At 42.3% G+C, this 23,682-nt stretch overlaps 2 protein-coding genes across 2 annotated transcripts; one reads left to right on the top strand and one right to left on the bottom strand.

Annotated features, from left to right (window-relative positions):
• The first annotated feature begins 1,286 nt into the window (after positions 1-1,286).
• LOC140184051 (uncharacterized) lies at positions 1,287-2,748 on the top strand. Its single transcript, XM_072234331.1, has 2 exons — positions 1,287-1,734; positions 1,862-2,748. Exons 1-2 carry the CDS (start codon positions 1,287-1,289, stop codon positions 2,746-2,748), a joined length of 1,335 nt encoding a protein of 444 aa, XP_072090432.1.
• A 15,600-nt stretch (positions 2,749-18,348) lies between these two features.
• On the bottom strand, positions 18,349-19,695 carry LOC112794672 (zinc finger BED domain-containing protein RICESLEEPER 2-like). The gene is made up of 2 exons (XM_025836658.1): positions 18,507-19,695; positions 18,349-18,401 (listed from the first exon to the last, which is right to left on the bottom strand). Exons 1-2 carry the CDS (start codon positions 19,693-19,695, stop codon positions 18,349-18,351), a joined length of 1,242 nt encoding a protein of 413 aa, XP_025692443.1.
• Between the last annotated feature and the right edge of the window lie 3,987 nt (positions 19,696-23,682).

Below are 23,682 nucleotides of genomic sequence, written 5' to 3' on the forward strand. Positions count from 1 at the left end.
AAAGAAGAACCAACCTAAACAAAGGAAGAAACTTTGAAGAAGACAGAAGATGGAGAGATAGAATTGCCTTTCGAGCAAAGAAAAACACCAAGAAATCACCAAATGACATCACGGAAAGAAACGCAAAAATGCAAGTCTCAAGCAAAAACTGAAAGCGAGAAAGAAGAGGAGAAGTTACAGCAAAAGAAACAGACAAGAGAAACTATTTTTGGTGTAAAGTTCAAAAGAGCCAAGAGGAACGGGGCATTTAAAATCAATTAATGAGGGTATTAAACCCTCGCACATTCCCAAAAAAACCAAAACGCTAAAACACACGTTTCTAAGCGAGAGGGAAAATGTTCCGCATTCAAAAACGAAGACTCTACAAAGAAGGAAGTCGACAAATGCTCGATTTCGGCTTTACCAGAGAAGGATCGAAGTCCCAAAACTAAGACTCGACCTCCAAAAGAAAGACTGAGCTCGAGCAGGGGCACTGTTCATATCCTGGGTCGAGCTGTCCGACCCGGAATGTTCTACTGACAAGACGACCGACCTCTTCAGGTCAGACCATTCGACTTCTTTTTCAAAGAGTTCGGCCAAATCACTAGGAAAAGCCCAATAAGGGCCCAACAGAGGAACACGACCCAAATCCTAAGGCAGCCCAAGCCTCTAGAGATAAGGGCAGTTCCCTTGAAGATAAGATGACCTCACTCAAAGATAAGATAAGATAAGATAACTAACTTATCTTATCTAAAAAGGTCATTCCACACCTCTATAAATACACTGGAGCACCTAGGTATAACTCATACTCTGATTCTACTAAAAACCTGCTTAATACCCTTCCTAACTTAAGCATCGGAGTCCCTTGCAGGTACCCCCACCCTCCGGGGACAAAAGATCAGCTGCATCACTCAGTTCAATAAGTCGGACCCAACTGCCCCGGCTGCCCTTCACCAACCGGGCACGTCAGCTCCGACCAGTACAGAAGATCTCATCCGAGATCGACCTACAGTTTCAAGTGACCCACGGAACACCGGGGAAACGGAGGAAGGAAAAAATGGGCCCCCGTCATCATAGGGGCAACCCCTTTCCACCCCACCATCCTCAAAGTTTTCCTACCCAAATACTTCAATAAACTGACGAACATGAAGTACGATGGGACCAAGGACCCTTAAGAACATTTGATGGCTTTTGAAGCCAGGATGGATCTCGAAGGGGTAGGCGATGCAGTGAGGTGTCGTGCATTCCCGGTGATGCTGGCAGGCCCGGCGATCCGGTAGTTCAACGCGCTCCCGCAAGAGTCCATTATGACCTTCGCGGACATATCACACAGCTTCTTAGCCCGGTTCACCACGCGTATTGTCAAAGCGAAGCACCCAATCAACCTACTAGGGATCACCCAGAAAACCAGAGAACCGACCAGGAAGTTCCTAGACAAGTTCAACGATGAGTGCCTAGAAATAGACGACCTAACAGACTCGGTGGCCAGTTTGTGTTTGACAAACGGCCTACTAAATGAGGATTTTAGAAAGCACCTCACCACTAGATCCGTCTGGACGATGCAAAAAATTCAGAATGTAGCCAAAGAATACATTAATGATGAGGAAGTTAGTCAGGTGGTGGCAGCCAATAAACGGCTGCCGGCTAACCCCTCTCCTAGGAAACCCGTCTACTCGAAAAAACAAAGGGAGACCCCAGGGAAGGAGCGTCGACAAAGCTACCTAAATCATTTTCTCGAGTCAGAAAGTTCACAAAGTATACCCCCTCACAGCCCCTATAACGGAGGCGACCAATAAATAGCAGACAAAGGGATCTTGTCAAAGCCTCGGCAGCTGAAGGACAAGACAGGGGGACAAGAATTTGTACTGTGACTATCACAAAGGCTTCTCCCACAAGACGCAAGACTGCTTCGACTTCAAGGACGCCCTGGAGCAAGCTATTCGTGAGGGAAAGTTAGCTGAATTCTCCCAATTCATCAGGGAACCGCGAAGACGGGAGCGCGAACAGTTCGAGGAGGATTGCAGCCGGCCTGTGAAGCAAAGGCAAGGTACCATGGAGAACACGGATAGCACCCCTACGGTAGTTGTCAATGTAGTGGTTGGGCGAGACTCGCCCCCCAAGTCAAAATCAGAAACAAGGAAGGATGTTAAAATCTTGGTTGCATCATCAGGGAATCCAAGGACCCTGTCCAGGGACCCACCCAGGATGTCCTTCGGCCCAGAGGACCAATGGCTGCACGACCTCCCGGAAAACCCGCCTATGGTGACTACAGTTAGGATTGACACAGGCCTAGTCAAACGTATCCTTGTTGACACGGGGGCCAACTCAAACATCATGTTCAGAAACGTATTTGATGCCCTGAGGCTCAAGGAGGCTGACCTCAAGGTCTACCAACATGAGGTCATAGGCCTAGGGGACAACTATATAAGGCCCGACGGAGTGATCACCCTCCCGGTCTGTGTAGGGTCAAATGAAGCAAAGAAGTCAGTAATTGCAGAGTTCGTCGTCTTACGAGACTCCACAGCTTACAACGTCATTATGGAGAGAAAGACAATCAATGAATTCTCGGCTGTAATATGCACTAAGTTTCTGATCATGGAATTTGTCACAGATGATGGGGTCGTCGGATCCATAAGAGGTAATTTGGAAACGACCGTCGCATGCGATAACACCAGTGTTTCCCTGAGAAAGAGGTTGAAGGAGGCAGCCGGTGTTTTTCTGGCCGATTTAGATGCAAGGCTAGATGAGAACTCGAGGCCAGAGCCCTAGGGCAACCTAGAGAAGTTTCGAGTTGGGGACTCGAAGGAAAAGTTTACTTTCATGAATAGAAATCTCCCCCACCACCTAAAGGAGCCTCTCGTGAAGACTATAAGAGCAAACGACGATCTCTTTACTTGGACCCCAACTGATATGCCAGAAGTGGACCCCAACTTCATGTCCCACTGGCTGGCCATAAAGCCGGATGCCAAGCCCGTAGTGCAGCGGAAGAGGAAAATGTCGCAGGAAAGAATGAACGAGGTGGCCAAGCAGATGACCAGCCTGCTAGATGTCGGGTTTATAAGAGAGCTCGAGTACTCGGCATGGCTGTCCAACATAGTCCTCGTTAAGAAAGCCAACGGGAAGTGGAGAATGTGTATCAACTACTCGGACCTCAACAAAGCCTGTCTTAAAGACTCTTTTTCCCTTCCAAACATTGACGCCCTAGTCAACGCAGCATCAGGATATCATTTCCTGAGTTTCATGGATGCTTATTCCGGGTACAATCAAATACCCATGAACCAGCCTGACGAGGAAAAGACGACGTTCATAATGCCAACTGGGACTTACTGTTACAAAGTGATGCCATTTGGACTGAAAAAGGCTGGGGCAACCTATCAAAGGATGATGAATAAAGTCTTCAGCAGCCTCTTCAGGTCAGACCGTTCGACCTCTTTTTCAAAGAGTTCGGCCAAATCACCAGGAAAAGCCCAATAAAGGCCCAACAGAGGAACATGACCCAAATCCTAAGGCAGCCCAAGCCTCTAGAGATAAGGGCAGTTCCCTTGAAGATAAGATGACCTCGCTCAAAGATAAGATAAGATAAGATAACTAACTTATCTTATCTAAAAAGGTCACTCCACACCTCTATAAATACACTGGAGCACCTAGGTATAACTCATACTCTGATTCTACTAAAAACCTTCTTAATACCCTTGCTAACTTAAGCATCGGAGTCCCTTGCAGGTACCCCCACCCTCCGGGGACAAAAGATCAGCTGCATCACTTAGTTCAACAAGTCGAACCCAACTACTCCGGCTGCCCTTCACCAACCGGGTACGTCAGCTCCGACCAGTACAGAAGATCTCATCCGAGATCGACCTACAGTTTCAAGTGACCCACGGAGCACCGGGGAAACGGAGGAAGGAAAAAATGGGTCCCCGTCATCATAGGGGCAACCTCTTTCCACCCCACCATCCTCAAAGTTTTCCTACCCAAACACTTCGATAAACCGACGGACATGAAGTACGACGGGACCAAGGACCCTTAAGAACATTTGATGGCTTTTGAAGCCAGGATGGATCTCGAAGGGGTAGGCGATGCAGTGAGGTGTCGTGCATTCCCGATGATGCTGGCAGGCCCGGTGATCCGGTGGTTCAACGCGCTCCGACAAGAGTCCATTATGACCGTCGCGGACATATCACACAGCTTCTTAGCCCGGTTCACCACGCGTATTGTCAAAGCGAAGCACCCAATCAACCTGCTAGGGATCACCCAGAAAACCGGAGAACCGACCAGGAAGTTTCTAGACAAGTTCAACGATGAGTGCCTAGAAATAGACGACCTAACGGACTCGGTGGCCAGTTTGTGTTTGACAAACGGCCTACTAAATGAGGATTTTAGAAAGCACCTCACCACTAGATCCGTCTGGACGATGCAAAAAATTCAGAATGTAGCCAAAGAATACATTAATGATGAGGAAGTTAGTCAGGTGGTGGCAGCCAATAAAAGGCTACCGGCTAACCCCCCTCCTAGGAAACCCGTCTACTCGGAAAAACAAAGGGAGACCCCAGGGAAGGAGCGTCGACAAAGCTACCCAAATCATTTTCTCGGGTTAGAAAGTTCACAAAGTATACCCCCCTCACAGCCCCTATAACGGAGGTGACCAATAAATAGCAGACAAAGGGATCTTGTCAAAGCCTCGGCAGCTGAAGGACAAGACAGGGGGACAAGAATTTGTACTGTGACTATCACAAAGGCTTCTGCCACAAGACCCAAGACTGCTTCGACTTCAAGGACGCCCTGGAGCAAGCTATTCGTGAGGGAAAGTTAGCTGAATTCTCCCAATTCATCAGGGAACCGCGAAGACGGGAGCGCGAACAGTTCGAGGAGGATTGCAGCTGGGCTGTGAAGCAAAGGCAAGGTACCATGGAGAACACGGATAGCACCCCTACGGTAGTTGTCAATGTAGTGGTTGGGCGAGACTCGCGTCCCAGGTCAAAATTAGAAACAAGGAAGGATGTTAAAATCTTGGTTGCGTTGTCAGGGAATCCAAGGACCCTGTCCAGGGACCCACCCAGGATGTCCTTCGGCCCAGAGGACCAATGGCTGCACGACCTCCCGCAGAACCCGCCTATGGTGACTACAGTAAGGATTGACACAGGCCTAGTCAAACGAATCCTTGTTGACACGGGGGGCAACTCAAACATCATGTTCAGAAACGTATTTGATGCCCTGAGGCTCAAGGAGGCTGACCTCAAGGTCTACTAACACGAGGTCATAGGCCTAGGGGACAACTATATAAGGCCCGACGGAGTGATCACCCTCCCGGTCTGTGTAGGGTCAAATGAAGCAAAGAAGTCAGTAATTGCAGAGTTCGTCGTCTTACGAGACTCCACAGCTTACAACGTCATTATGGAGAGAAAGACAATCAATGAATTCTCGACTGTAATATGCACTAAGTTTCTGATCATGGAATTCATCACAGATGATGGGGTCATCGGATCCATAAGAGGTAATTTGGAAACGACCGTCGCATGCGATAACACCAGTGTTTCCTTGAGAAAGAGGTTGAAGGAGGCAGTCGGTGTTTTTCTAGCTGATTTAGATGCAAGGCTAGATGAGAACTCGAGGCCAGAGCCCCAGGGCAACCTAGAGAAGTTTCAAGTTGGGGACTCGAAGGAAAAGTTTACTTTCATGAATAGAAATCTCCCCCACCACCTAAAGGAGCCTCTCGTGAAGACTATAAGAGCAAACGACGATCTCTTTGCCTGGACCCCAACTGATATGCCAGAAGTGGACCCCAACTTTATGTCCCACTGGCTGGCCATAAAGCCGGATGCCAAGCCCGTAGCGCAGCGGAGGAGGAAAATGTCGCAGGAAAGAATGAACGAGGTGGCCAAGCAGATGACCAGCCTGCTAGATGTCGGGTTTATAAGAGAGCTCGAGTACTCGGCATGGCTGTCCAACAAAGTCCTCGTTAAGAAAGCCAACGGGAAGTGGAGAATGTGTATCAACTACTCGGACCTCAACAAAGCCTGTCTTAAAGACTCTTTTTCCCTTCCAAACATTGACGCCCTAGTCAACGCAGCATCAGGATATCATTTCCTGAGTTTCATGGATGCTTATTCCGGGTACAATCAAATACCCATGCACCAGCCTGACGAGGAAAAGACGACGTTCATAATGCCAACTGGGACTTACTGTTACAAAGTGATGCCATTTGGACTGAAAAATGCTGGGGCAACCCATCAAAGGATGATGAATAAAGTCTTCAGCAGCCTCATCGGCTAGTCAGTTGAGGTATACGTCGACGACATCCTCGTAAAGACCAGTGAACCAAATGATCTAGTAAGAGACCTTGAGACTGTCTTCGAGTCCCTTCGTAAGCACAACATGAGACTCAACCCCCTTAAGTGTGCCTTTGCCATGGAATTCAGGAAGTTTCTCGGCTTTATGATAACACAGAGGGGAGTACGGGCCAACCCGCAGAAGTGCGAAGCTGTCCTGCGGATAACGAGTCCGGGTTACATCAAGGATGTTCAAAGGTTGGCAGGGACACTTACTGTTCTATCCCGCTTCCTCAGCACCTCGGCAGCAAAGGGCTTCCCCTTCTTTAATCTGATAAAGAAGGGAATAGCCTTCGAATGGACCCCAGCATGCGAGGAAGCATTCAACCACTTCAAAAGGATACTGTCAGCACCTCCTATCCTTGGCAAGCCAAAAGAGGGGGAGCCGTTGTTTTTATACCTGGCAGTCACAGATCAAGCCCTGGCGGCTGTCCTCATTCGAGAGGAAGACAAGGTTCAGCAACCAGTATACTTTGTCAGCAAGGCACTCCAAGGTGCAGAGCTGAGGTACACCAAGCTAGAAAAGCTGGCCTATGCCCTATTAACCTATCATTGTCAAAACTGACCAAGCCATCAGACAGGTTTTACAGAAACCCGATTTAGCGGGCCGCATGATGGCATGGGCAATCGAACTGTCCTAGTACGATTTGCACTACAAGCCCAGGCATGCAATCAAGGCCCAAGCAATGGTAGACTTCCTGGTAGAGGTAGTCGGGGATCCACCCAAGGACACAAACATACGGTGGAAACTTTATATGGACGGGGCTTCCAACCAGGCGTTCGGAGGGGCAGGGATAATACTCGAAAGCTCGGCCGGGATGACTTACGAGCAATCAGTTAAGTTCGATTTCCCGATATCTAACAATCAGGTGGAATATGAAGCCTTGATAGGTGGCCTGCTCTTGGCCACAGAGGTCGGGGCATCAAGGGTTGAAGTCAACAGTGACTCCCAGATTGTTACTTCCCAGGTTAACGGGACCTATCAGGCCAAAGATTCCCTACTCCAGTAGTATTTGGAGATGGTAAAAAGGTTGTGTGAAGATTTTGAAGAGGTCACGATTCGACATGTACCCAGAGAAAGAAACGCGAGGGCCGACCTCTTGTCAAAGTTAGCAAGCATAAAGCCAAGGACGAGAAACCGATCTATGATCTAGAGGCTGATAAAAGAGCCATTGGTAACCCTCTGTGTCACACAAGCAATGACTCCCCCCTCATGGATCGATCCAATCCTCCACTTCCTAGAAAATGACAAGCTCCCTGAAGGCGAGCAGGACGCTAGGACAGTAAGGCAGGAAGTAACCAAATATGTAGCGATACAGGGCCAGCTGTACAAATGAGGGCTCAATCAGCCACTGTTGAAGTGCTTACGCCCCGATTAGATGGACTACATTCTAAGCGAAGTCCACGAAGGATGCTGCGGCCACCATATTGGGGGAAAGGCGTTAGCCAGAAAGCTGGTCAGAGCTGGATACTATTGGCCCTCCATGATATCGGATGCTCAAGAATTTGTAAAAAGGTGCAAGAAGTGCCAGGAGAATGCTAACTTCCATAATTCCCCAAAGATGGAGTTGAATTCGATGCTGGCCTTGCAACCTTTCGCCCAATTGGGGGGGGGGGTTGACCTTTTGGGCTCATTCCCAGTGGGACCTGGGCAGCTCAAGTATCTACTCGTAGCGATCGACTACTACACTAAGTGGATCGAGGCAGAACCGATGGCCAGTATATCCTCGGCAAATTTTCGGAAGTTCATATGGAGACAGGTGGTCTCCAGGTTTGGAATCCCAGAGGTCGTCATCTTAGACAACGGGACACAGTTCACGGACAGGAAGTTTGGGGAGTTCCTCTCAGGACTGGGAGTTAAGCAAAAATTCTCGTCGATAGAACACCCACAGAGTAATGGCCAATTGGAAGCTGCAAATAAGGTCATCCTTCGTGGCATGAAGAAACGATTAGACTAGAAGAATGGTCTCTGGGTGGACGAGCTTGCCTCGAATTTATGGTCGTACTGGACGACACCCGAATCTTCTATCGGGGAAACCCCGTTTTGGCTTACTTATGGGGTCGACGCAGTCGTTCAAGTTGAAATCGGGGAACCAAGCCCAAGACTGCTCCTTGGGGGCGTAGACAAAGTAGTAGAGAAGGATCTGATTGATGAAACCAGGGAGATGGCTCACTTGATAGAAACGACGCTGAAGCAAAGAGTGGCTTTAAGATACAACGCCAAAGTGCTGAAGAGGAGCTTCGAGCCAGGCACTTGGTGTTGCAGAGAAATGGGATGGAAGCGAGGTACCCAGGACATGGAACATAGTGAACTTGAAAAGATTCTACTCTTGAAAGGCGACCTGACGACTTAACGGGTTTCCGCTTTTTCGTTCATCTCGACTCTAATTTGTCATCTAGTTTTTGTTATTTCGTTTGTTACCATGGTTTATCTCTTTGCTAATTTTAAGGATTATACCTTTACTTTTCACAAGGCTAACCAGGACTGATTGCCCCGGAAGCCCTAATCGGAGCAAAGTGCCGTAAGTAAAATACGTGGCCTACCGGCCAAACGATAAGGCTAGCAAATAGCAACATCCAATTATTTTTCAAAGGTAACTAAATCGGCCTACAAAAAGCCTACCGACTCGACAATAAGGAAAATAAAATACATTTAGAAGGTAATTAATCTGCTAAAAAGTATGTGTACGACGAGCTAGCGCAACAAAACAAGGGCAACACATCGGCCCGATAAGGCAAAAGTTACAAAACAAGGGCAACACATCGGCCCACAAGTCAAAGTATTACAACAAGGCCAACACATCGGCCCAAAAGAAAAGTTCAAGTTACAGAAACATAAAACAAGTCACAGCTACTAAAGAGCTCCCGCCTTCTTGGGAATGTCCACGATTTTGCTATCTTGAACCATTTTCAAGGCCCCAACCGAGGAAGTATCGAAATCGGATGCCAACACAGCAATCTGAGCTTTGATCCCCTCCTCGGTTGCCATGATGACCTTCTTGGCGTCCCTCACAATGTCCTTGTTCTTCCTCTTCAAGAAGGCAACCTCCTGATGAGCAGCTTGAGCCGACCTCTCGACTTCCTCATGCTTTTCCTCCAGCTCTTTCAATTTTTTCTCCAACTCCTTGACGTTGGCCTCCATGGAGATAGCCTTACCCAGAGCGGTATTCAAATCTTTGGAAAGGGAAAGGTCGCGCTTTGATGAGCAGATAATTTATACGCTTTTTAGCATTGTTTTTAGTATGTTTTTATTATGTTTTAGTTAATTTTTATTAGTTTTATGCAAAAATTACATTTCTGGACTTTACTATGAGTTTGTGTGTTTTTCTATGAATTCAGATATTTTCTGGCTGAAATTGAGGGACCTGAGCAAAAATCTGATTTAGAGGCTGAAAAAAGACTACAGATGCTATTGGATTCTGACCTCCCTGCACTCGAAGTAGATTTTCTGGAGCTATAGAAGCCCAATTGGCGCAATCTTAATTGCGTTGGAAAGTCGACATCCTGGGCTTTCCAGCAATATATAATAGTTTATGCTTTGCCTGAGATTTGATGGCCCAAACTGGCATTTCAAGTCAGCATAAAAATTCTGGCGTAAAACGCCCAAACTGGCACCAGAATTGGAGTTAAACGCCCAAACTGGCACCAGAATTGGAGTTAAATGCCCAAATTGGCACCAGAGCTGGTGTTTAACTCCAAGAATAGCCTATGCACGTGAAAGCTTCAATGCTCAGCCCAAGCACACACCAAGTGGGCCCCGTAAGTGGATTTCTGCATCATTTACTCATTTCTATAAACCCTAGACTACTAGTTCATTATAAATAGGACCTTTTACTATTGTATTTTTATCTTTAGATCATTTTTGAGACTATCTTTGGATCACTTTTGAGCTCTTAATCACGTTTTGGGGGCTGGTCATTCGGCCATGCCTGGACCTTCATCACTTTTGTATTTTCAACGGTGGAGTTTCTACACATCATATATTAAGGTATGGAGCTCTGCTGTTCCTCATGAATCAATGCAATTACTACTGTTGTCTATTCAATTCATGCTTATTCTTGTTCTAAGATATTCACTCATACTTCAACCTGATGGATGTGATGATCCGTGACACTCATCATCATCCTCCCTTATGAACGCGTGCTTGACAACCACCTCTGTTCTATCTGCGAGAGCTTGAGTGTGTATCTCTTGGGTTCCTGGTTCACGATGCATGATTGCCTCTCCAGACAACAGAGCCCTTCAATTCCGTGAAATCAGAGTCTTCGTGGTATAAGCTAGAATCAATTGGCAGCATTCTTGAGATCCGGAAAGTCTAAACCTTGTCTGTAGTATTCCGAGTAGGATCTGGGATGGGATGACTGTGACGAGCTTCAAACTCATGACTGTTGGGCGCAGTGACAGTGCGCAAAAGGATCATTGGATCTTATTCCAACACAAGTGAGAACTGACAGATGATTAGCCCTACGTAACCCGTAGCCGGACCATTTTCACTGAGAGGACGGACGGTAGCCATTGACAACGGTGATCCCCCAACATACAGCTTGCCATGGAAGGGAGTACGCATGATTGGATGAAGGCAATAGGAAAGCAGAGATTCAGAAGGAATAAAGCATCTTCATACGCTTATTTGAAACTCCTACCAATGAATTACATAAGTACTTCTATCTTTATTTTATGTTTCCTTTATCTTTTAATTATCAAAACTCATGACCATTTGAATCCGCCTGACTGAGATTTACAAGATGACCATAGCTTGCTTCAAGCTGACAATCTCTATGGGATCGACCCTTACTCACGTAAGGTATTACTTGGACGACCCAGTGCACTTGCTGGTTAGTTGTGCGGAATTGCAAAAGTGTGATTGTAATTTCGTGCACCAAGTTTTTGGCGCCATCGCCGGGGATTGTTCGAGTTTGGACAACTGACAGTTCATCTTGTTTCTTAGATTAGGTAATTTTATTTTATGTTTAAGCTTTTTAAATTTATTTTCGAAAAAAAACAAAATATATAAAATTTATTTTGCTCTTCAGAATTTTTAAGAATGAATTCTAGAGTTTCATGATGATCTGGTGATGTCTGGCTGGCTGTGAAGCCATGTCTAATCTTTTGGACCGAGGTTTCAACTTATCATCACAATGCAAGAGCTTGTTAATTTTTATCAATCTTGTTGTTGAATGTAATGATCTGCTAAAGCTTGGCTGGCTATTGGCCATGTCTAGTGTTTTGGACCGAAGCTTTCACTGAAAGCTTGGCTGGCTAGTAAGCCATGTCTAACTCCTGGACCGGAGTTTTAAACTAACATTGCATGATTCGTGGAATTCTCATTAAGAATTTTGAATTCCTTATTTTCTTTTTCCAAATAATTTTCGAAAAATACAAACAAAATTTAATAAAATCATAAAAACCAAAAAGATTTTGTGTTTCTTGTTTGAGTCTAGTGTCAATTTCTAAGTTTGGTGTCCTGCGTGTCTCTGTTTTCTTGAAAATCTTCAAAAATATATTTTTGATGTTCATAATGTTCTTCAGAGTGTTCTTGATGTTCATCTTGACATTCAAGATGTTCTTGCACGCATTATCTGTTCTGATCTTGATTTTTCATGTTCTATCTTATTTTGTTGTTTTTCTCTCTCATCATTAAAAATTCAAATTTTTTTTCAAAATTATGTCTTTTCAAGTCAATAATACAGAGAATTGAAGATTTAGAACATACAGCAGAGGAATCACAGAGAAAAAGCTGGGCGTTCAAAACACCCAGTAAAGAAGGAATTCTGGCGTTTAAACGCCAGTCAGGGTACCTGGCTGGGCGTTTAACGCCCAAGGAGGTAGCCAAATGGGCGTTTAACGCCAGGACACACAAGGGAGGTAAGTTAGTTTTTAATTCAAATCTTCATAATTTTTCAAAATCAAATCTTTTCCAAATCATATCTTTTTCAATCATATCTTTTCCAAAATCAAATCTTTTCCATTTTTCTCTCACTATTTTCGAAAATCCCTGCTAACAATTAATGATTTGATTCAAAAATTTCAAGTTTATTACTTTCTTGTTAAGAAAGGTTCAATATTTGAATTTTAGAATCATATCTTTTAAATTTCTTATTAGCCAAGTCATTAATTTTAAAAATCAAATCTTTTTTATTGTTTCTCAATCATATCCTCTCAACTACATCTTTTTCAAAATAATTTTCAATCATATCCTTGTTATTGCTAAATTCAAAATCTTTTTAAAATCACTTAACAACTTTCTCACTTTTAATTTTTGAAAACCATCAACTACTTTTTCAAAATTCCTTTTAATTATTTTAAATTTTTTATTTGTTTTCGAAAATCCCCCCTTCTCACCTCCTTCTATTTAAGGACTAACACTTCTCCTCTACTAGCGATTCGGACTCTCTCCTTCTTTATATGTTCGAATTCTCCTCTATCTACCTCATCCCTTTATTCCTATTTCCCTCTGACACCTCAAGGAATCTCTATATGTGACATAGAGGATTCCATACTTTCTTGTTCTCTTCTCTTTCATATGAGCAGGAACAAGGACAAAGGCATTCTTGTTGAAGCTGGTCTTGAACCTGAAAGGACCTTGAAAAAGCTAAGAGAAGTTAAAGCACAACTCTCTAGAGAGGACCTGACAGAAATTTTCGAAAAAAAAGACACGGCAGCCGAAAATAACAACAATGCCAACAATACAAGGAAGGTGCTTGGTGACTTTACTGCACATACTAACGACTTCTATGGGAGAAGCATCTCTATTCCTGCCATTGGAGTAAACAACTTTGAGCTTAAGCCTCAATTAGTTTCTCTGATGCAACAGAATTGCAAGTTTCATGGACTTCCATTGGAAGATTCTCATCAGTTTTTGGCTGAATTTTTGCAAATCTGTGACATTGTTAAGACCAATGGAGTTAATCCCGAGGTCTATAGACTTATGCTTTTTCCTTTTGCTGTAAGAGACAGAGCTAGGACATGGTTGGACTCACAACCTAAAAAAAGCCTGAACTCTTGGAAAAAGCTGGTTAATGCCTTCTTGGCAAAGTTCTCTCCACCTCAAAAATTGAGTAAACTTAGAGTGGAAGTACAAACCTTCAGACAGAAGGAAGGAAAATCCCTCTATGAAGCTTGGGAAAGGTACAAGCAATTGATCAGAAGGTGTCCTTCTGGCATACTTTCAGAATGGAGCATCATATGCATATTCTTTGATGGTCTGTCTGAATTGTCCAAGATATCATTGGACAACTCTGCTGGTGGATCTCTTCATCTGAAGAAAACGCCTGCAGAAGCCCAGGAACTCATTGAAATGGTTGCAAATAACCAGTTCATGTACACTTCTGAAAGAAATTCTGTGAACAATGGGACAACTCAGAAGAAAAGAGTTCTGGAGATTGATACTCTGAATGCCATATTGGCTCAGAATAAAATATTGACTCAACAAGTCAATATGATTTCTCAGAGTCTGACTGGAATGCAAGCTGCATCCGACAGTACTAAAGAAGCTTATGATCCTGAGAATCCTGGAATAGAAAAAGTGAATTACATGGGAGAATCCTATGGAAACACTTACAATCCTTCATGGAGAAATCATCATAATCTCTCATGGAAGGATCAACAGAAGCCTAATCAAGGCTTCAATAATAATAATGGTGGGAGAAATAGGTTTGGCAATAACAAACCTTTTCCATCATCTTCTCAGCAACAGACAAAGAATTCTAAGTAGAGCCTCTCTGACTTAGCAACCATAATCTCTGATCTATCTAAGACCACTCAAAGTTTCATAACTGAAACAAGGTCCTCCATTAGAAATTTGGAGGCACAAGTGGGTCAGCTGAGTAAGAGAATTACTGAAACTCTTCCTAGCACTCTCCCAAGCAATACAGAAGAAAACCCCAAGAGAGAGTGCAAGGCCATAACCATGACCAACATGGCCGAACCTGGAGAGAGTGAGGAGGACGTGATTCCCAGTGAGAAAAACCTCATGGGATGTCATCTGAACGAAAAGAAGTTCCCCTTTGAGGAACCAAGGGAATCTAAGGCTCATAAAGAGACCATAGAGATTCCACTGAACCTACTTTTGCCATTCATGAGCTCTGATGAGTATTCTTCCTCTGAAGAGGATGAAGATATTACTGAAGAGCAAGTTGCTAAGTACCTTGGAGCAATCATGAAGCTAAATACCAAGTTATTTGGTAATGAGATTTGGGAGGATGAACCCCCCTTGCTCACCAATGAATTGAATGACTTGATTAGGCAGACATTACCTCAGAAGAAACAGGATCCTAGAAAGTTCTCAATACCCTGTACCATAGGTACCATGACCTTTGAGAAGGCTCTGTATGACCTAGAGTCAAGTATAAACCTCATGCCCCTCTCTGTAATGGAGAAACTAGGGATCCTTAAGGTGCAAGCTACAAGAATCTCACTAGAGATGGCAGACAATTCAAGGAAACAAGCTTATAGACTTGTAGAGGATGTTTTAGTGAAGGTTGAAGGCCTTTACATCCCTGCTGACTTCATAATCCTGGACCTTGGGAAGAATAGAGATGAATCTATCATCCTTGGCAGACCCTTCCTAACCACAGCAAAAGCTGTGATTGATATAGAGGAGAGTTGGTCATTCAAGTAAATGAGGAATACCTTGTGTTTAAGGCTCAAGGATTTCCTTCTACATACATGGAGAAAAAGCATGACAAGCTTCTCTCAATGCAGAGTCAAACAGAGCCCCCACATTCAAACTCTAAGTTTGGTGTTGGGAGGCCATCATCATGCTCTGAGCATCTGTGAGGCTCCATGAGAGCCCACTGTCAAGCTATTGACATTAAAGAAGCGCTTGTTGGGAGGCAACCCAATCTTTACTTATCTATGTTAAATTTCTATTGTTATTTTATGTTTTCTTTAGGTTGATGATCATGTGGAGTCACAAAAACAACTGCAAAAATCAAAGCAAATTCAAAAACAGCATTAAAAATAGCACACCCTGGAGGAGGAGCTTACTGGCGTTTAAACGCCAGTAAGGGTAGCAGAATGGGTGTTAAACGCCCAGTCTGGCACCATTATGGGCATTTAACGCCAGAAAAGGGCACCAGACTGGCGTTTAACGCCAGAAAAGGGCAACAAGCTGGCGTTTAACGCAAGAAAGGGGAGAAAAGCTGGCGTTAAACGCCAGAAATGGGCAGCAACCTGTCATTTAACGCCAGGATTGGCACTCAAAGGGGCGTTTACACGCCAAAATGGTACAGGGATGAGAAATCCTTGACACCTCAAGATCTGTGGACCCCACAGGATCCCCACCTATCTCAACTCTCTCTCTCTTTTCTTCACACCTTCACATAACACCCTCCCCAAATACACTTCACCAATCACCTCCATTTCTCTTCCCCATCACCTCTTCACCAATCACCTCCACCTACTCTTCCCCAAAAACCCTACCCACCTCACAATTCAAATTCAAATCATTTCCCCTCCCAAACCCAACCCCTAATACACGAACCCCACCCCTCACTCCACTCCTATATAAACCTCTCATCCCTCCTTCATTTTTACACATCATAAATACTTATTTGCCCCCCTTGGCCGAACCACTCATAACTCTCCATCTCCTCCATTTTCTTCTTTTTTCCTCCCTTCTTTCTTCTTTTGCTCAAGGACGAGCAAACCTTCTAAGTTTGGTGTGGTAAAAGCATTACTTTTTGTTTTTCCATAACCATTTATGGCACCTGAGGCCGGAGAAACCTCTAGAAAGAGGAAAGGAAAGGCAAAAGCTTCCACCTCTGAGTCATGAAAGATGGAGAGATTCATCTCAAAGGTCCATCAAGACCACTTCTATGAAGTTGTGGCCAAGAAGAAGGTGATCCTTGAGGTCCCTTTCATGCTCAAAAGGAATGAGTATCCGGAGATCCGACATGAGATTCGAAAAGAGGTTGGGAAGTTCTCACCAACCCCACTCAACAAGTCAGAATCTTAATGGTTCAAGAGTTCTATGCTAATGCATGGGTCACCAAAAACCATGATCAAAGTGTGAACCCGAACCCAAAGAATTGACTTACAATGGTTCGGGAGAAATACTTAGATTTCAGTCCGGAAAATGTAAGGTTAGCATTCAACTTGCCAATGATGCAAGGAGATGCACGCCCCTACACTAGAAGGGTCAACTTTGATCAAAGGTTGGACCAAGTCCTCATGGACATATGTGTGGAAGGAGCTTAGTGGAGAAGAGACTCTAAAGGCAAGCCGGTTCAATTGAGAAGGCATGACCTTAGACCCGTGGCTAGAGGATGGTTGGAATTCATCCAACGCTCCATCATTTCTACTAGCAACCGATCCGAAGTAACTATAGATCGGGCTATCATGATCCATAGCATCATGATTGGAGAGGAAGTAGAATTTCATGAGGTCATATCTCTAGAACTCTACAAAGTGGCTGACAAAACCTCCACTTTGGTAAGGTTAGCCTTCCCTCATCTCATCTGTCACCTATGCAATTTAGTTGGAGTTGTCATAGGAGAAGACAGCCTCATTGAAGAGGACAAGCCCATCACTAAAAGAGGATGGAGAAAATAAGAGAGCCCACTTATGGACCTCAACAAGAGTATGAGGAAGTCCCTCATCAAGAAATCCTTGAGATATCTCAAGGGATGCATTTTTCTCTACACAACTATTGGGAGCAACTCAACACCTCTTTAGGAGATTTGAGTTCCAATATGGAGCAACTAAAGATGGAGCACCAAGAGCACTCCATTATTCTCCATGAAATTAGAGAGGATCAAATAGCCATGAGAAAAGAGCAACAAAGGCAAGGAAGAGACATAGAGGAGCTCAAGCGTTCCATTGGATCTTCAAGATGAAGAACTAGCCGCCATCACTAAGGTGGACCTGTTCTTTGATTCTCTTGTTCTTATCTTTCTGTTTTTTTGATTTTTATGATTTATGTGCTATCTATGTTTGCATCTTCATTACATGATCATTAGTATCTAGTGCCTATGCTTTAAAGTTATGAATGTCCTATGAATCCTTCACCTCGCCTAAATGAAAAAAATGTTTTCTGAAAAAGAAAAAGAAGTACATGAATTTCAAATTTTAAAATAGTTTAATTATTTTGATGTGGTGGCAATACTTTTTGTTTTCTGAATGAATGTTTGAACAGTGCATATTTTTTATAGTGAAGTTTATGAATGTTAAATTTGTTGGCTCTTGAAAGAATAATGAAAAAGGAGAAATGTTATTGATAATCTGAAAAATCATAAAATTGATTCTTGAAGCAAGAAAAAGCAGTGAATAGAAAAAATTTATATGCAAAAAAAAAGAAGAGAAAAAGAAAAAACAAGCGGAAAAAGCCAATAACCCTTTAAACCAAAAGGCAAGGGTAAAGAGGATCCAAGGCTTTGAGCATTAATGGATAAGAGGGCCTAAAGGAATAACATCCTGGCCTAAGCGGCTAAACCAAGCTGTCCCTAACCATGTGCTTGTGGCGTGAAGGTGTCAAGTGAAAAATTTGAGACTGAGCGGTTAAAGTCGTGGTCCAAAGCAAAAAGAGTGTGCTTAAGAGCTCTGGACACCTCTAATTGGGGACTCTAGCAAAGCTGAGTCACAATCTGAAAAGGTTCACCCAGTTATGTGTCTGTGACATTTATGTATCCGGTGGTAATACTGGATAGGGGTGTAATCGGTTCGGTTTGGTTCGGTTTTGGACCGAAAACCAACCGAACCGACCTGATCGGTTGTACGTTAATATCAACCATTCGGTTGGCTGTTTTTTGGACAACCGAACCGAACCGAACCGAACCAACAGCGGTTTGGTTCGGTCGGTTTTTTCGGTTTTTTTTATACATAATAAACAGAATTTAAAATATCATAAAATGAAGTTTAAAACCTTCAATAAACTAGAATAACAAGAGTATATCACATCCAAATCTGATACAAATTCAACTTAATTAAATATAAAACAAAAGCAATTAAAAATGTCTAGCAAAATAACAAAAATAAACACATTTTAAACCGCAACAGTCACTTTAAAACAACTAAAAACCAAACAGCCAGTCAACCACCATACTTAATCTGAATCTACACCGGACTCATCCTCATCTTCTCCAGTTGGTGCAATTTCTACAAAAATAAAACAAGGAAATCAATATAGATTATAAATATAATATAGATTATAGATTATAAACATAAACCATGAAAGGAACTACAAATTTTTTTTTTGCTTACCTAATTCAAGTTTCTCAAACTCTTCAATAAGTTCCTCAAAACCAGTTGTCATCGGAGAAGCACGAAGCCAATTTTGTGTGCATATCAATGCCTCAACTGTCTTTGGAGTTAAAGAACTCCTATAGTTGTTAAGCACTCTTCCACCAGTGCTAAAAGCTGATTCTGAAGCAACAGTTGAGACCGGCATTGCTAAGACATCTCTAGCTATTTGGGATAAGATAGGATACTTGCTAGAATTTACCTTCCACCAATTCAATATGTCAAAAGTATTTTGATCACGAGGCTTCTCTAAACCATCCATCAAATACAAATCCACCTCATTCTTGTTGATGATCTCATGAAAATGCACCTCCTTAAAAAAATCACCAGCCATGTCACCATCAGGTACTCCCACATCTGATGCACCATCCATTGTTGTTGAAGTAAAAGATCTTCCCCCATTATTTGCATTCATATAGCATTCAAACATCTTGGAGAAGATTTCTTTCACTTTTGCACCCAAAAAATCAGCATCATCCTTATCATATAGCTTTTCAAAGCTAAAGTTCACAAACTTCAACTTGTATCTAGGATCAAGAATCACAGCAACAAAAATCATCATATTGATATTTTTAATGTTACCCCAGTACTTGTCATACTTAAGCTTCATCCTCTCAGCCATACTCCCAAGTAATGGATCTCGACTACCACAAGAAGCCTTGAACACACGCAAAATCTTACAAAACTCATGAAAATATTGAGAAGAAGTCACAAGCAAACTACCAGACACACTCTTCGTAACATCATGAAAAAATTTCAAGAATTCCATAAAGTGTTTTGCATTGTCCCAATCAATATTCATCGAAATACCACCTTGCATTAGAGCATATTCTGTATCTCTCTCCCCTAGCCTCTTAAACGCCTTTTGAAACTTCAAACCACTTTCAAGCATGGTGTATGTAGAGTTCCATCTAGTGGGAACATCGAGTTGAACAGTACACTTGTCTTGTATCCTAGCTTCCTTAATGAAATTTTTGAACCTATTCATACGACTAGGGGAAGCACGCACATATCTAATAGCATTTCTTATCTTGCTAATAGATTCATGCATTTCTTTCAATCCATCATTAACAACAAGATTAAGAATATGTGCACAACACCTAACATGCAAATGCTCTCCTTTCAAAGGATGTAAATTCCAATCCTCCATTCTAGTTCTTAGGTAAGATATTACAGTATCATTAGAACTAGCGTTATCAACAGTAATTGTAAACACTCTAGATATCCCCCACCCCAAAAGACATCTCTCAATTTTCTACCAATTGTTTCTCCCTTGTGGTTTTTAATAAGACAAAAATTGATAATCCTCTTTTGCAGTTTCCAATCATGATCAATGTAATGAGCAGTGAGACATATATAATTCAGATTTTGCACAGAAGTCTAACAATCAGTAGTTAAACAAACAGATTGATTCGGTTGCTTGAACACAGTTTTCAACCTATTCTTCTCACTAATATAAAGATTCCAACAGTCCTTAGCAACAGTAATCCTTCCCGGAAGTGGAAATCTAGGTTGCACAATACTCATATAGAATCTAAATCCCTCCCCCTCAACAAACTTGAATGGCAGCTCATCAACAATTATCATCCTAGCAAGGGCTTTTCTACACATTTCAGCATCAAAAGTAACTGCAGTAAATACCCCTTTACCCTCTTTTTTTTTGTTGGAAAGTAAGGATTGTTTGACTAGGGTCACCGACTCCCTAGGAAATTTTTTACATTGGTTCAACAAATGATAACGCATATTAGTTGTACCATTTCTATGAGAATCACATGCATATGATGCACCACACCAATTACATTTAACCCTAGGATGTGATGGCTTGGAATTAGGATCCTTTGTAAAGTGTTCCCAAGTTCAAGATCTAGGTCTAGAAGGTTTTCTATTACCTTCATTAGCTTCATCCTTGCTATCCTCTTCATCAGTTTCCAGAGTGCTTGGAGATGGATTTGTTGGAGTTGCTCCCAGAGTTGCACCCACATTAGTTGAATAAACCTTCCTCTTCTTTGATCTAGGATGGGGCGGGGGTTTGGTAAGCACGCCGCTGTCCGTTGAAGAACGTACCGCGGACTCAATAATTTCACCCCCAACTTCAGGCGTCCGCTCACTGGACACCTCATTGCTTGTTGGCTGCATATATATAAACAGAACAATAAAAAATTAGCATTTTTAATTCATGAACAGCACCAAAACAAGCTCTAACAGTACGACTAACTAGGTTATTTGCATTATTTAATACTCATTAACTGCCATATAATCAACAGAATTTAAATTCATTACTAGCTAACAGTCTACCAAAACAAGCATCATTGGATATATTAATCTATGAGATTAAAAAAAAAGATTTGCCGACTCAGCAAAGTACTCGTATATATTATTTATTAATTAATTCAACGCATGGTTTCAATGACCTACCTCAAATTAAATAATCTAAAGAAGACTCAACTGGAGTATTAATCTGCAACAAGCTAAGTAGTATATGGGCACGTGCATTTTGTTCTTCTTATGAAGAAAATGTCAACTTCAACTTTAGGTAGTGGTAATATTTTAAAGTATATGTATTGCAAAGTGCATATATAAAATAACTAAATGGGGATTAACAACATGATTATAGTGTGCATGCATAAACCTGAAGTTATTAGTGATTCAACTTCGTTCTTTGTTTTCAAGTGAAAGGAAACATCCAACAATTAACTAGGCCGTCCGCCAACCATCTTTATGAAATTAAAAACCATAATAAATAAATAAATTTTTTATTTCTTAATTAGTCTGCTTTTATGTCATAGAAAAACAAAGGAAACAAATTTTAAGTAGCAGGAGTTAAGCTATAATATTTACTAATACCGTGGAAGAAAATTTGCCTTCTGCACACCAAACTGGAATTTGCCAAAATTTCTCCCTCAAAAGGTCCTACACTCTTACATACTAGAATCATTCATAGTATATGATCTTATGGTGTGCACACAATTTTCATTTGCTACCTGTATGTATTGGGGACTAAAGTGACATATCAGTTTATTTTCTATTTTGTTGAGTGTTTCTGATATATGCAATGAAAAATCCAACTGCATTGCAATTACTTGTTTTGACATGCCAAATGATAATGGAATAAATTCCAATCCTAGTGTACTCTAGTTCCATATTATGCTTTATGACTGAACTTGTTGAGATAGGAATCTGTTGGACAATTTGTTGGTCTATCTAGTATCTACCCATATTATGTGTTCTCCAAAGAGAATAGTAATCATATTAGCATCCATAACTGCTTGTTCAGAATCTAAAAACAGAATTTCTAAAATACATAACCACAATGGCACAAATAGAATTTCTAAAAAACATAACCACAAACAATTGTTCAGGTTAAATCAAGCACAAATGCACAATATCACATTATCACTAAACAAAATCTCTAAAAACAATTGTTCAGAATTTCTAACCTCCGAAGAAGACATTGTGGAGTTGCTTTTTGCAGGAGATGGCTTGGTCACAGACTGACAGGAGTGCTTTATGCTTATCATCGCTCGAGTTGGAGTGTTGGACTGCGATGGCCACTGGAGTCTTGTTGGCGACTGGACTGCTGCTCCGTGACAGGACTGCTGCTCGGTGAATGGAATGCTCCTCGGCGACGGTGACCCAGCGACGGCTACCCTGCGGCAGCGATGACTAAACGCCTTCGAGCAAGGAGTGGCGACTTCCTTCACGGTGGACAGGGTCTTCTTCTCTCGAGCATGGAGGAATCGCCGAATCGGAGGTGGAACCGTGGAAGAGAAGAAGAGAGCTCGGGACAGAATCGTCGTTCGCGTAAAAGGGAAGAAGAAAGCTAGGGTTCTGTGTGATAGGGCTCTTTTATACCTAGGTTAAAGGGCAATTTTGTAAAAACACACCATTGAACCCTCATTCTTTGGTTCGGTCCGGTTCGATTCGGTTTCTGCCGAGCCAACCGAAAACCGAACCGAACCGATCGGTTTAGTTCGAAAAAAATCAAAAAAACCGATTTTTTCAGTTTTCTAATTGGTTGTTGTAAGATTCGGTTCGGTTCTGCGATAATTTCGGTCCGGTTCGGTAACTTACACCCCTAATACTGGAAAACAAAATGCTTAGGGTCACGGCCAAGACTCATAAAGTAACTGTGTTCAAGAATCAACATACTGAACTAGGAGAATCAATAACACTATCTGAATTCTGAGTTCCTATAGATGCCAATCATTCTGAGCTTCAAAGGATAAAGTGAGATGCCAAAACTGTTCAGAAGCAAAAAGCAAAAAGCCCCGCTCATCTAATTAAGACTGGTCTTCATAGATGTTTTCGAAATTTATTGTATATTCTCTTCTTTTTATCCTATTTTGTTTTTAGTTGCTTGGGGACAAGCAACAATTTAAGTTTGGTGTTGTGATGAGCGGATAATTTATACACTTTTTAGCATTATTTTTAGTATGTTTTAGTTAATTTTTATTATATTCTTATTAGTTTTTATGCAAAAATCACATTTCTAGACTTTACTATGAGTTTGTGTGTTATTCTATGATTTCAAGTATTTTCTGGCTGAAATTGAGGGACCTGAGCAAAAATCTTATTCAGAGGCTCAAAAAGGGCTGCAGATGCTGTTGGATTCTGATTTCCCAGCACTCTAAGTGGATTTTCTGGAGCCATAGAAGCCCAATTAACGCATTCTTGATTGCGTTAGAAAGTAGACATCCTGGGCTCTCCAACAATATATAATAGTCTATACTTTGCTCGAGATTTGATGGCTCAAACTGGCGTTCCAAGTTAGCATAAAAATTCTGGCGTAAAACGCCCAAACTGGCACCAGAATGAGTTAAACGCCCAAACTGGCACCAGAATTGGAGTTAAACGCCCAAACTGGCACCAGAGCTGGTGTTTAACTCCAAGAATATCCTATGCACGTGAAAGCTTCAATGCTCAGCCTAAGCACACACCAAGTGGGCCCCGGAAGTGGATTTCTGCATCATTTACTCATTTCTATAAACCCTAGGCTGCTAGTTCATTATAAATATGACCTTTTACTATTGTATTTTTATCTTTAGATCATTTTTGAGACTATCTTTGGATCACTTTTGATCTCTTGATCACATTTTGGGGGCTGGCCATTCGGCCATGCCTGGACCTTCATCACTTT

Source organism: Arachis hypogaea, chromosome 4 (genome assembly GCF_003086295.3).
Source record: "Arachis hypogaea cultivar Tifrunner chromosome 4, arahy.Tifrunner.gnm2.J5K5, whole genome shotgun sequence".
NCBI lineage: Eukaryota > Viridiplantae > Streptophyta > Magnoliopsida > Fabales > Fabaceae > Arachis > Arachis hypogaea.

Bases quoted from the DNA above. Each gene is read 5' to 3' on its own strand.
- LOC140184051 (XM_072234331.1), top strand. From the start codon at position 1,287: ATGACCTTCGCGGACATATCACACAGCTTCTTAGCCCGGTTCACCACG. The intron at 1,735-1,861 runs GTATACCCCCTC...ACTATCACAAAG, and splicing joins CGAGTCAGAAAGTTCACAAA to GCTTCTCCCACAAGACGCAA.
- LOC112794672 (XM_025836658.1), bottom strand. From the start codon at position 19,695: ATGGAGGATTGGAATTTACATCCTTTGAAAGGAGAGCATTTGCATGTT. The intron at 18,402-18,506 runs GTAAGCAAAAAA...TTATTTTTGTAG, and splicing joins GTTTGAGAAACTTGAATTAG to AAATTGCACCAACTGGAGAA.